General features: G+C 35.9%; 1 protein-coding gene across 1 annotated transcript in view; it reads right to left on the minus strand.

Moving 5' to 3' along the window:
• Positions 1-688: 688 nt before the first annotated feature.
• SPOPL (speckle type BTB/POZ protein like) overlaps positions 689-12921 on the minus strand; it is a 33314-nt gene continuing 21081 nt past the window's right edge. Inside the window, exons 6-11 of the mRNA XM_068687115.1 lie at positions 11094-11271; positions 10949-11004; positions 9559-9681; positions 7181-7323; positions 7043-7096; positions 689-4918 (exon numbers count right to left, since the gene is read on the minus strand). Coding sequence (XP_068543216.1) covers positions 4774-4918; positions 7043-7096; positions 7181-7323; positions 9559-9681; positions 10949-11004; positions 11094-11271 — 699 coding nt within the window. The 3' untranslated portion in view covers positions 689-4773. The remainder of the gene's footprint in view (positions 4919-7042; positions 7097-7180; positions 7324-9558; positions 9682-10948; positions 11005-11093; positions 11272-12921) is intronic.

Raw genomic sequence — 12921 nt, forward strand, 5'->3', positions numbered from 1 at the left:
TAGGTAACAAGTCAGGTAACTGTGTTCAAATGGCCTGTAACTGTACAAAAAGTAACTTACCTTCACATTACCTGCTCCCTCAGCTCAGTGTCCAAATTCAAATCTGTAGAGCAGCATACCAACCATTCCACATATTTTTGCAAAAACCTATAAAACGATGAAAACCCACGACCTATCCCTAAGGATTACTTTTATGCACTACTCTTCCCATTGAAATGGTAGTAGTCTTCTGTTACACATGGTCATTATAAACCTATAGTCACTGGCAGGAAAAAGGGACTGTTTGCCATGGTAGGTGATTTAAAAAAAAAAAAGCCAACCTCTTAGAAACCATGAAACTCATCTTCATCTCCACATCCTTCATTACCCGAGGAGCAATTCTCCTTCCCACTGAGCACCTATTCTTACACAGTCCATGCAAAAGCAGTTGTTTCTCAGGAAAGCAACCCATAAGCTATTCAGAGCTCTGTTATTTTAATTATGTTAAAGTATCAAACTTGAAATATAGTGGAGATCAGAGCAAGACTACAATACAAACCTACCCCAAAAAGATTTCCAGAAGGACAGCAGTATATTTTACACCAAACTGTTTTACAGTGCTGGTAAAATATTTTTCTCAAAGCACAGAAACAACAGGAGACACTATGATCATATACAGGAGAAAAAAAATACAAGCCACACAGACACGTTCTGTATAAGTAACAACTTTATTGTAACTTGATGTGCTGAAACGCAAAAATATTTTCAGCAACAAGGTACAAAAAGTATTTCACCATTAACATCAGCTGATAAAAAAAGGCTGGATGGTTTGATACAACTGTTTACATATCTGAATTCTTAGTCATTTCCACCCCAAAACAGGTCTAAGTCATTTCACTGGCTTAATTTCTAAAATAGGACTCATGTATCTCAAGCCTTCAAAAACCAGGTTACAAATACAGCGAAGTTCCTTGCAAAACACTTGAAATAGTGAATTCCCTTTACAAACAGTCCATTTACTGTAAGCAGAAGCCAAGTTATGAGACTAAGTCAGTGTCTTGCTAGCTGATGAGCTAAGCTCTGTACTAAATATGCTATCAACACCAGATAAAGAACATTCCATTTGTCAAATACAAAAAAATCAATTAAGATAAGGAATTTTAACCAACTGCAAAAGTCAACGTAATTCAACAACTTCAGGCAGCAATACCTCACATTTGCAATTCACTGTCTTATGAAACACAGTTTCAAGTACTGCACATTATTTTAATCTCCCAAGGGAGAAACCTTACCATGAGGATTTAAAAGGAACATCATCTCCATGTAGGTCTTCTACTGACCTGTGCAAAGGTGAATTTTACGCTAAACACTCAATGTTTAGAAAAACATCAAAACTAGAGTAACTTGTAAAACTAACTCTGTATCCATGATTATCATATTTTGACATACACTCAGCTTGTAACAGCAAATATGTTCACATTTTCACAAAATATACCATTACTCAACTTGTATCTGTAATTCCACATTTTTGCAGTTTCCACAGTGAAACTAGCGTAGTTTCTCAGGGAAACTTAATTGTGGAAGCAAGAGTCAACATGCAACAGAGTTCAAAGGTATAATCTGTAACTTTTACTCAACCACCTGTCAAATATTCTCCTTCACCTTTAAAAATACCATTTTAAAAGATCTTGTATCCTGTTAAATCTTCCCTTCATTGCAACAGTTTCCTAAAAAAGGCACAATGTGTTTATACTTCTGCATGCAGTAAATGGACTAGAAAATAAGGATTGTTTATTGAAGCCTCTTCCACCCAAAGCATCTCCTTAGGAGAGGTCCAAATGGAAAAAAAATATATAATACATAATAGCATTTTAACAGCAAATTGAGTCCTTATTTTTAGAAAGTCATTCTTGACAAAAAACACCGCACAGTCATACACACACACACGCACACACACACAGGACACATGCAGGGTTCTCCCCAGAAAAGTATGGAAGCGGTGGTTCACATATATCCAAGGGAGTAGTGTTGGCAAGCCAAAACATGGCACCTTCATACAATATATTCCTAATCTGTATACAAAACTAAGAAAAAACCCTAAAGACTTCAGCCTGAAAAAAACCTGTCCGTCGTAATAGATAGTTTTACATCTGCTGCACTTAGAACTGACAACTGAGGTTTTGAAGGGCAAGCTCTTGAGATGCGGGGAATGAAAACAAGCTACTGAATCTGACGAACGCTGCAGTTATCAGCTGTCCTGCTCCAGTGAGAACACTGCATGTAGTTAGAGAATAGAAGGGGTGAATAGTTAGTGCACTCACTTAAGAATACAGCAACTGTTTTACCTTTTCCTTAAGAGCTGATAAAACTTAATATACATAATAAATAAAACCAAATCTCAAACAGATCAACCATGATTTTTGTGTTTTTTTCTCCCTGTTAGTGTAACGTATGGTATACACTGCCTAACTTGAAAAGTGGACACTTCACAACGTAGATAATATCACAGCACAGTGTCTGACTTTTTGGTACAAAGTGTGCTATTAAGCTTCTGAAAAAAGTCTTCATAAAATCCTTAAGCGTTCCATTAAATTACTGTATGCTGTTACTTTAGAACAAGCTGAACTGGACAATCATTACAGTATTAAATATTCAAGTCACTTGGTACGTTAGAGCTGCAAGTTTTACCAGTGATGGGTATGAGGATATTTAGTTCTAACACATTACACAGTGCAGCAAAAACATCACTTTTTGGAGGGAACAATTACCTTTACGTCTTATTGTGAAGAATGCTTATGAGACCTTAGATAAATATTTAAAAATTGATAAAAGGATAAATCTCTGTAAATATATAATTTGATGCCTTATGTACTATTAAAGTTTTTGATTTTACACTTTATCCATCATAAAGATTTAGTTAGAAGGTAAGAAAACGCATGTTTAGAGGTTATTTTATTTAGAAATTGGCCCGGGCATTTTTTCCAATTTGTCTTTGCTAATGGTTCACTAGACACCAAAGTATAAAACTATATACTCTTTCCTCTAAAAATTTCATTTAGAGCAATTCAGATGAATCCTAATGAAATGAGGATGCAGATAGATTTTAAGATAGTAAACAATGTGAAATTCCTCCTCTCTCCTCCCTGCATAACTTTTTTTTTTTTAAACTAGGCAAAGTAAAACCTTTATCCGAACATGATTATAAATTAGGTGAGATCTCCTCCCATTCTCCACCACTAAACCAAAGTCTTCCCAAAGAAAAAATACAATGCATTATCACTATTACAGTAAACTTAATGTAATAACTCAGGAAACATTTAGAGTGTGCACTACTGCAGACTTTTCCTCCCAATTGTAAACAAAGCTATCAAACACTGAGGATGTTGGTATTAAAGCTAAGGTTCATATAATAAAGAACTGGCCCATGACAAGCAGTTTACAAATGTTTCTTCTTTTTCACATTATGCAGAATTTCAGTATCATCCACAATGCTAGCACAATAACTGAAATGCAAGACTGAGCAAGTCTCTGCTTGCAAACACCATCTGACATTTCAGGGAAATATTCCTCGTGATGTGTATGCAGCCTCCCCAGGTGTCAGCAGAAACTGTGCACACACATCGAGATGGGAAAAATCCCTCCTCCAGAATTTTATCTTTCACATGCCTTTTTCAAATAAGAGAAAATATTCTGTTACTTAAATACAAAAGCTTGCAATAGTCACCTTCAACCGAGTCTCAAAAAGACATGCCTTTCTCTTCTAACAAAACTAAATCCCATGTGGCTGTGGGCATCTGAAAATGTATCTAAAAAGTTAAGCCACAATTACCTGTACCTCATTAATTCATCAAAAGCAAAATATATATGTACCACACAACATACAAAAGTTACACGTTAAAAGTGCATATAATCCATTTGGCCCATTTCTTCAATTTACATTTGGTCATTCTATGCATCCTTTACTTTGCTATGTAACCGTACATGTGGGATATATTTTTCCATACACAATACTATTCCGTTTTCACATTGAACTCCTTGCCTCTCATTCAGTTCTGCATTAAATGTAAACTAGTGATGGACCGTAAAGAAACACAAGTAAGAGGTTTATTCTGTGTTTCTTTTCACCGTCTGGACAGCTTTGACACACACACAATAAGCATTACAAACTGTAATGAAAATACATTTTTGGGCCAAACCATTGCATATTTGCCCCACAATGAAAAATAAATTATGTTCAAAGCAGTATATTGCCATAAATAGCCTGTAGGCATTCGCTGAAGGTAAACAGGCTCTCCCTATACTTAGCACTTGCCTAGGGTACATTATGCGCCTCTGGTTCAAGTGCTTTCAATGAGAGGCTAGTTAAAACCTTCCAGTTAGCACAGGACCAAACTATAATAATCTTTTCTTCTGAAAATAATGGAAGATCCCTTTCAAAAATTAATCTTCAGTTATCAACTTTACTGCATTATGGAGCTAGTGCAATCCTGCAGAGCCTAGTCAAAAAGACAAGGCACATTAAAAAATAATAATAATAAAAAAATCAAGATACATTAAACTATATGGACTAGAGTCATTGAAGATAATTTAAGGCCTTTCAGTGAATTAGAGTAATCAGTCTAATTTAAAGCTGAGGATTAAACCATAAATTATCCATCTGAAAAGCAAACAATAGGCTTTTTCAGCTTCTGTTCTGTGTACAAGGATAACAAAAACTCTTGTTATGGTTTGTGAAAACACCTCTGGACATGGAGGAGTAGAGTCAATTCAATTTCTTTAAGTTCATGGAAGATTTCATGACTGTTTTAGCCGTTTGCGTGGAATGCCAAACTGTGGACACTGTGCAGATGCTAGTGCGCGAAAGGCCTCTGCTACTAAGTGAGGGTGGGAGTGGATCATGGACTTCCAGCCTGCTGTTTCCATTATGTCTGTTGCTTGGCTGAAAACAGAAGTATTAAGAATAGTCACACAATTTTACAAAGCAAATGCACAAACACACAGTGGAGAAGAGCAGGGAAGGCAGGATTACTGCAGAAGAGCAACTGAACATGACAGACAAAGTTTACAAATGCCAATAACAATGCCTTTGGGAAGGAGCACCAAATTTGGGTATACTAATATCACCACGTGTAGGACACGGGCTACTTATCCTGCTCTAGTCAATATCAGCTAGACCTCAGACAGAGAATTGTGTCCTATACAGAGCAGAGTGTAATACAATCACCTTGAAATTGCCCATGAAAAAAACAATAAAAATGATGAGAGGATAGGTAGGAAAAACGAGGTTTAGCATATAGAAGAGAAAACCAGGGGAAGACATGATAATCTCATTACATAGAAGAAATGATCAATTTGTAGGAGAGGGAAGGATGACAAGATGCATCAGTTTAAACTGCAGCAAGAATGATATAGTTCATGTACTAGAGAAGTTGTAGAGACAGATTAGCTGGCTGACTGCAGAACCCTTCACTGGGAGATCACAGTCTGAGTACCAGCAGATGATACTTGGATATTCACTCTTGCTTCAGTACAAGATTACAGGCTACATTCAGAATGGCTTTCAATAGCCATTGCCAATTTTTAACTGACACAACAGCAACAACAGGTATCAGCCAGTATCACATTGCTATCCAGGAAATAAGAAAAAAACATTTTATATATATATAAATATATATATATATATTACTTTTAAAAGGTAATGCAGTATTTTGAAATAATATAAGATATAAAATTTTATTCTGTACATGGAGAATACTACACTGATTGAGGCATGACACATTGACCACAGACACATTTGTAATTTGGAATGAACAGCTTGTGCATTGATCCCAAGTTTCTGTTGCCCTGCGTTTCCATAAGCACCTTCATATTATGCCTGACAGAGTTCCTGAAATAAAGTTAGCATTTGACCTCTGCACAGTACAAACTCTCAAAAAAGCTTTTGCAGATTATAATGCAAGACTTTAAACTTCTGCTGCAAGTCAGTAAAGGTAAGTGCCTTGAGCAACAACACCAAAAGTTTAGATTCCCTAGCACTCAGGGTCAGTTAAGCCAGGCCCTCTAAAATTACTTCACCTAAAGCATCCATAAGTCGGGGAAATAAAGATGACCAGCATCTTTACTAGCAATTACCAAGACAGAAGTAAACTAGAAAGCTCCAAGTCACACAAAGACGAACACATCAACTAATCTACACTGCCTATATAATTGATTTACATTTATTAGTGTTTAATAGTGTTTATTTTTTGTTGTTTTTGTTTTTTTTTTTTTTTTTTTTTTTTACTAGTATTTAATGGTTTTCCTTCTACCATTCACTTCTCTTTCATATCACACTCATTCATGACATCTGTGAAGAGCTCAAGTTCTTCAGGAAAAACACTAGATTTAAAGTAAATGGTATAGCACAAGTCTTTAACTGTTCTGGAGATTCTGATGGCAATAACTAAATCCCCTGTTGCTGTTTTACTATGTTTCAGCCCACCACTGGCCATTTTGAAGCTATCTTCTATTCCATGATTCACTTGAGCTGGTCTAAGCACGTACTGCAACTGGTGCTACAGTCAGAGCCATCTAGTCTCAACCTATTTCTTGAGCAGGCATGAGCACTTACAGACTCGGCCGTATGAGAGGGACCTGGCTGACCAGTTGTCTTGACCTCAAGAGCGCTAGTGCTGGCATGTGGGAAGGTGCACAAACATGTTGCTGAGGGCAAGAAGAGTGACTACTCTTCTGGCTTTGACAATGCTGGAGGCTCAGATTGATCTAAGCCTTGGAATCACACCCAGGTTGCCACTTGAAGGCTGCTGCCACTTTCCTCACAAAGCTGATACATCCCTAGGAGAGGAATCAAAACTAACTGCTGTTGTGACCTCACACTGGAGGGCAGTTAACTCCTCTTATCATCTGAAGTGGAAGTCACATTCCTAACTGTGATAAAATCTACTGAATCCTACTTTACCTACGGTGCATGACTGGCCTCAATAGCATGGAAATGAAGTAAGGGTCCTTAGATCTGCAGTCTATTTGGCAGTGTTTGTACAGAAGATCGGGAAGGGAAACTTACTTGCTATTCCAGTTTTTCCCATCTTTACACCCAAGTTGTCTAAGAACACTGCACCTGGAAGAGAGAACGGTGCTAATATTGAGAGGGTACACAAAACATAAGTACTAATATATTTGGAGTTTCATAAATATTACTTGCCTGTTAATAAAGTCTATTGCTTGTGCTTTTAACTGTTCAGCGCTGTGCAAATCTGCGAGGATAAGAATGTCAGCAACATTTTCTACCGAGAGGTTACTACAGAGTGCTTCCTCACACATGACCTTCAGCCGTTCCAGTGCATACTGATAAAAGAAAAAACTACACTAATCATTCTTCAAACTTATTCTTTCTACCATTATTTCTACAGACAGTTTAATACAGGTTCAGCCACCACGAATATGTTTACTGCCTCTCAAGTTTAAGGTCACACTGCTTCCAAACAGGTAATTTAGAATTCAATATGCAGTAATTAAGAGTCCTCAAATTATAAGACATTAGACACAAATTGATAAATGCTTTACTGGAAGAACTTTTTATTAAAACTACAAAAGTAAGTCATTTAGAAGTTTGTTTTCCTTCAGTTTAGTGTGGGAGGAAGAGCAAGGAAGATACGAAGGCACTTTATCAAAATCATCATCAGATAGGTTTACATCTCAAAGCAGACAGCAAGAAATTATACAATGGAAAGTTTCATGAAACTGATCAAAGCAAAATACATTGGGCTGCTTGAAACTGGCTTGTTCTGAGGTTTCCCACTCCCCTCTTTTTTTTTTTAAGCTTCTCATACCTTTGACAAAGCCTACCAGAAAATTGATGCAAAATAATTACATTCCCTTATTACATTCTGCATGAACGAACTGTGCTTTGATTTTGAAGGATGTCATACATCGAACGGTTTTCAGTCAGCTGTATACACTTCTACTGAAATCTTCTCCATCCCATTTAATTTAGCACTCAGTTTTCAAGTATGAAAGGAATTTTAGATGCTTAAGTGGCACATATATATGTATGTGTGTATATATAAGTCAAGTTGCCACTCATACCTTTGTATTAGCAACTGTACCATGCAACAAAGAAATACCATTGAAGAAATGTCAAATTCTTGGGCTAGCTTCTGTTTCTAGACCTATGCATTTTTACATCCATTTTATCATTATACTACTCTTTAGAATACTTCTATTTAGAGTGCATAAATAACAATTATGACAAGACTATACCTAATAGGTACTATAACAGGGAATATGCAGAATACTCATTTTTAGATTATTCCACATTCAGAAAGAATAGAAAAGTTTATAGCAAATTTTAGACTGCTATAAAAAGCTAAAGGGACCTTCTAGCTCACTATCTTTATGCCCTGCTATCACAGACAATTATATAACTGCATCTTAAAACATTCTCTACATTTATCAATGTCTTCAATACAAGCTGGCATTGATAAAAAACACCATTTCACCTTCCCACTTGGGTGTACTAGACCTTGACAAAACACAATGAGCTTAAAAACAGAGATGAGATGCTGGCAATGAGATTTGAAGTGAATGCAACTGGTAAGTCACCAAATCCAGGGCAGTGCCCATTCAACAGTTCTTGAAGAAAATTGAAAACAAATTGCCCAAAACAACATTGTAATTGTTCCTTGAAATTTACTACTGGGCTGACTTACATTGTTGTGATAAGGTTGACTATGAGAACAGGCAGCTTCACCACTAATGACGTAATTACACAACTAATTTAGAAATCACCTAGGTAGTTTAATAAATTGCCACAATCTCAGCCGAGAGTTTCAGATTACACAAATGAAAGGAGCATTTTCTGAGTTCTGAGCTACTTAAAACTCCTCAGGGAAAAACAACTGCATGTTGTCTGAGGACAGCTACCTAAAATCTCAACCCAAGCTGTAAAGCAGTGAAAAGAATAAACAAGGTATTGGGTCAAGTTTAAAATAGTTAGAAAATTAAATAACATGAAAGTGAATAACCTCACTTTAATTGTTGTGCTGTTTTAAGTCCTCTAATCTCAAAAAACACAGGAGAAAAAGCATTTTGCTGAGTGACAATTTAAAGAATAGACGAAATCCCAATACAGAAGAGATGAAAGATTAGAATTATAAAGTTTGTAGGAAAGACAAAAAGATGAAAGCTCTGAAACAACAGTAACTTTAAGAAACAATTCAAACACTTGAATTTGTTCAAACACTTGTATAAATCCTCTTAAGGAATATAAAGATCGAGGATAAATTTTATTCAAGACTGATTTTTCCAAATCATATTAATAGTCCCTGATTTTTTATTTATTTATTTTAACAGAGAGTAAATACAATTAACATCTGAAACTCTTCTGAACAGCAAAGATTTACCGAACAGTTTCTAAGCCTTATACTGATTAAAAAAAGTCTACCCTTCCATCTTTCTGCATTTCTGATGAGATCCTTCTTATGGTATTTAAAAAAGTGAGATGAATATCAAATTAAAAAAAATATTTAAGAGGAACATTCCACAGACAAACATTAGTTTTGAGACCTTAGGGTTACTTACTTTGTCTGCAGCTGCCAACAAATTGTCAGCCATTTTTTCAAGGTTTGGTGCTTTTCCTGTGTAAATGAATCTCATCATTTCTTTAAAAACTTCAGGGTCTACATCATTTATTTCTACACGGTTCTGGTAAATGGTAAAGAAGAATTATCATCAAAAACCACTGGAATTCAACAACATATTTAAAACAAACATGTCAAATACCTGTTGCAGGCTATATTTTCATTTCATTCATTTCCATCATACAAGAACCTTACAATTTTAAACTAATTATTCTACGATATTAAGCAGAAAGTAAATAAACAGTAGCTCTTAGTTGAGCAGAAATCAATTGGGAAAGCTTACAAAAAGAAGTAATTGCATTTTCCTTCTAGAAATGTCTGTGTAGACTCTATTGCACAGGCTGTACCTGTGGCAGTTTCAGGAACATTTACAACTATTGCTGAGTTTCCAGCCTGACAGCGGTATGTTTGGAACATTAAAAATCAGAGTAGCAGACAGAACAAAGAGCCACTTTCTGCTCAAGTCTGAATTTCTTTAAGTCTAGAAAAAAAAAATCTAGAAATCTTTAAATCCTAAGCAAATGCTTCCAATATTCTAATTCTGCCTGAGAAAGTTTCCATGCTGGTGAACTGCAGGGAGGAAAAAAAGTCACATTCGTGAAAACTTAGTTGTATTGCAGCACCACAGTCACCTGATGGATTCATATGCAAGTGCTACTGTTGCAGCCTGCAATATGAAATCATTTGTTATAAGCCTTTAGTGAGTTGATCAGTTCTCCTTGCCTCTTCATGTATTCTACCTATAACCAACCTCTTTTAGATATTCGTTTTTCATGAAAGAGATGAACAACTCTTTGCTGTAGGAGATATCAAGAGCATAAAAGCAGAAGCAGCTCTCTGTGCTGATTAAATAACTATCCATCCAAAACACTCATGGAGGTCAAGTGCTTGCAGAAACTGTGAATGAAAAGCACTTCACTGCTTCAGGGCTTAATGCGAGTTATAATTCACTTGTTGTTCCTTCACGTCCCTAGTGACCACACAAAACTTCCAAGTTTTGCCATAATGTATTAATCAAGTCAATTGGCTTACGTGAGGTAGAAGCTAAAGAAAAAAAATAGGGCAGACACTGCTAGATCAATTGCATTAGTAGCTAACATTAAAAAGCAAAACAACAGCCTAGTGCAGATGTAAATAAGAACAAATCCATCAGAATCCTTCTACACAGAGAAGTTCCCCCAGAACTCATTGCAAAAGCATTCAGGAGTAGTACCCCCCCTCCACTCACGCACTATCACGCAGTACTCACCTTCCTCAGTCAAATGTTCTGCACGTTTTCCCTTTTTTACAACGTACAAATATTTATGTGCAAAGTCTTCAGTAAGGCTTACCTTTTTGCTTTCCTCCATTTCATGTTCAAACATTGCATTAAAAACTGGAGATCGTGCTATAGCAAGAGACGTATGATATTAATCAGTTTTTAAGCTTTTAGCAATTTTAATAGCAAAATAATAGCAATACAAAAGTAGAAAGTACCTGCAAGGACAGATTTATGAGCTTTGAATTCTTGTCCTCCTACATAAAAACTGCAATCTGTAAATCTTGTTGTTTCCCAGAGATTCCCTAAATCTTCTGCTAGTCGACATTCAGGTACCTTCAAAGTGTTTGTATTAGACTGTCCTGATATATTTACTGAGTCTTGGACCACGCTTACCTAACAGAAAATCACAGCAAGACAACTCTTTCATAACTGAATGCCAATAATAATTAAGTTACAGCACCTATTGCTACAAGTTCAGCAATTCCAAAGCAAAGCACAAAACAGTGGTGTTTTTGGCATTAGGCCAAAACCGTTCTACAGTTTAAGTAACATAAAACAAATACAGTTTTACTTAGACTAACATTGTGCATTTATCCAACCAAAACAAAATACCATGTAATAAAATTAGCAACAGTGAGTCAAGAAGAGACATGACACCATAAGTAAATGTTAATACTATTTCAGAGATAAATTAACTGTTCACTCCTCACACATTTAAGTAAATATATACAAAATAAAATTTTAAACAGGTCATTAAGATCGCAAGAGCACAAAAGTTTTGTAAAAACAATCCACAGAAATTCTCAACAGTATGATATTCCTAATTAGTGAGTTCATACCTAACTTGCAAACTGATAACACAATCTGAGTGCAAGTAACATAGCTCCTTCATTATCCTGTTTTGCTTTGTCGCAGGCGATTGTTTTTCCAAACGAGATTAAAAGCCATTATTTTAGAAGTCAACAGAATATAAGATCTAGGAGGAAATAACTAAAATAATAAATGAATACTCACAGGTTGTAATGCTTGTACAGAACTGGTTAAATTTAAAAATGTGCATCTGAAGTGAATACATTGTCATTATCCTCCAGGTTTAAATCTTTCACATAGTAAATTAACAGGACAGTAGCATTCTTACTTGTTTTTTTGGAAAAAAAAATTACATAAGTCCTTTTAATCAGTCTGTTGGGAAAATAGAAGAGCTTAGCAGGTCTTATTTCTGTTGTCTGAGAGCACACGCCTGAGAATAAAACCTTCCTAAAGGATAGAGCCATACTACAGGATCTCAATCACTGCATCTCTCAAAATACAGAAAATTAGGATAATATATTAAGAAAATGGTGACACTGTTAAGATCAGTGCTATGTTTGATATCCAGAGGCACAGCATCTGGAATAAATCTGGCATAAAGCAAAAATAGCATAGCTAAGCTTCACAGAAAGTCATAGGAGTGCAAAAGAAATACCAGATCAGAAGAGGATGATGATCCAATTAAAACAGCAGTTTGAGGATTTGAATCATTGACTAATTCCCTCTCTCATCCCATATCCCCTTGTGAGAAGAAATTCCCTTATACTCTTCCACTTTTTAAAAAGAAAAGTATCCCGAAGTACTCAAAACCTTCACTTTCACACTAAGATTATACATTTCCAGCATTCAAAGCTCTGTAGGTCTATGGTGTACTCTACTTCAGTTTTCACAGCACAATTTCAGGAAGTACACGTATGCACAAAAGGGAGTTTCAGCCTAGCAACACTTGTCCTTTGTTTTAAAAGGAAAGTTTTGCTTCTCCAGAGACCTCACTTTAAGTGCCTGCTCCAAGTTGTCCATGCAGGAACTTTTCCCTGTTAGCTACAGACACTGCCTAGAAAGGCTGGCTACATCTTTATATTTACTCAAGCTGGTCTCTGGTGATCTAGTATTTCATATATCACCCATCCAGACAGTAGGCTTAGAATCAAAGCATTGTTTTGTTTTTAAATGAATCACTTTAGATTGAGCTGAAATCCAATCTCATTAAAGCCACAGAACTTTTGAAAACTC

Source organism: Anas acuta, chromosome 6, assembly GCF_963932015.1.
Source record: "Anas acuta chromosome 6, bAnaAcu1.1, whole genome shotgun sequence".
Lineage (NCBI taxonomy): Eukaryota > Metazoa > Chordata > Aves > Anseriformes > Anatidae > Anas > Anas acuta.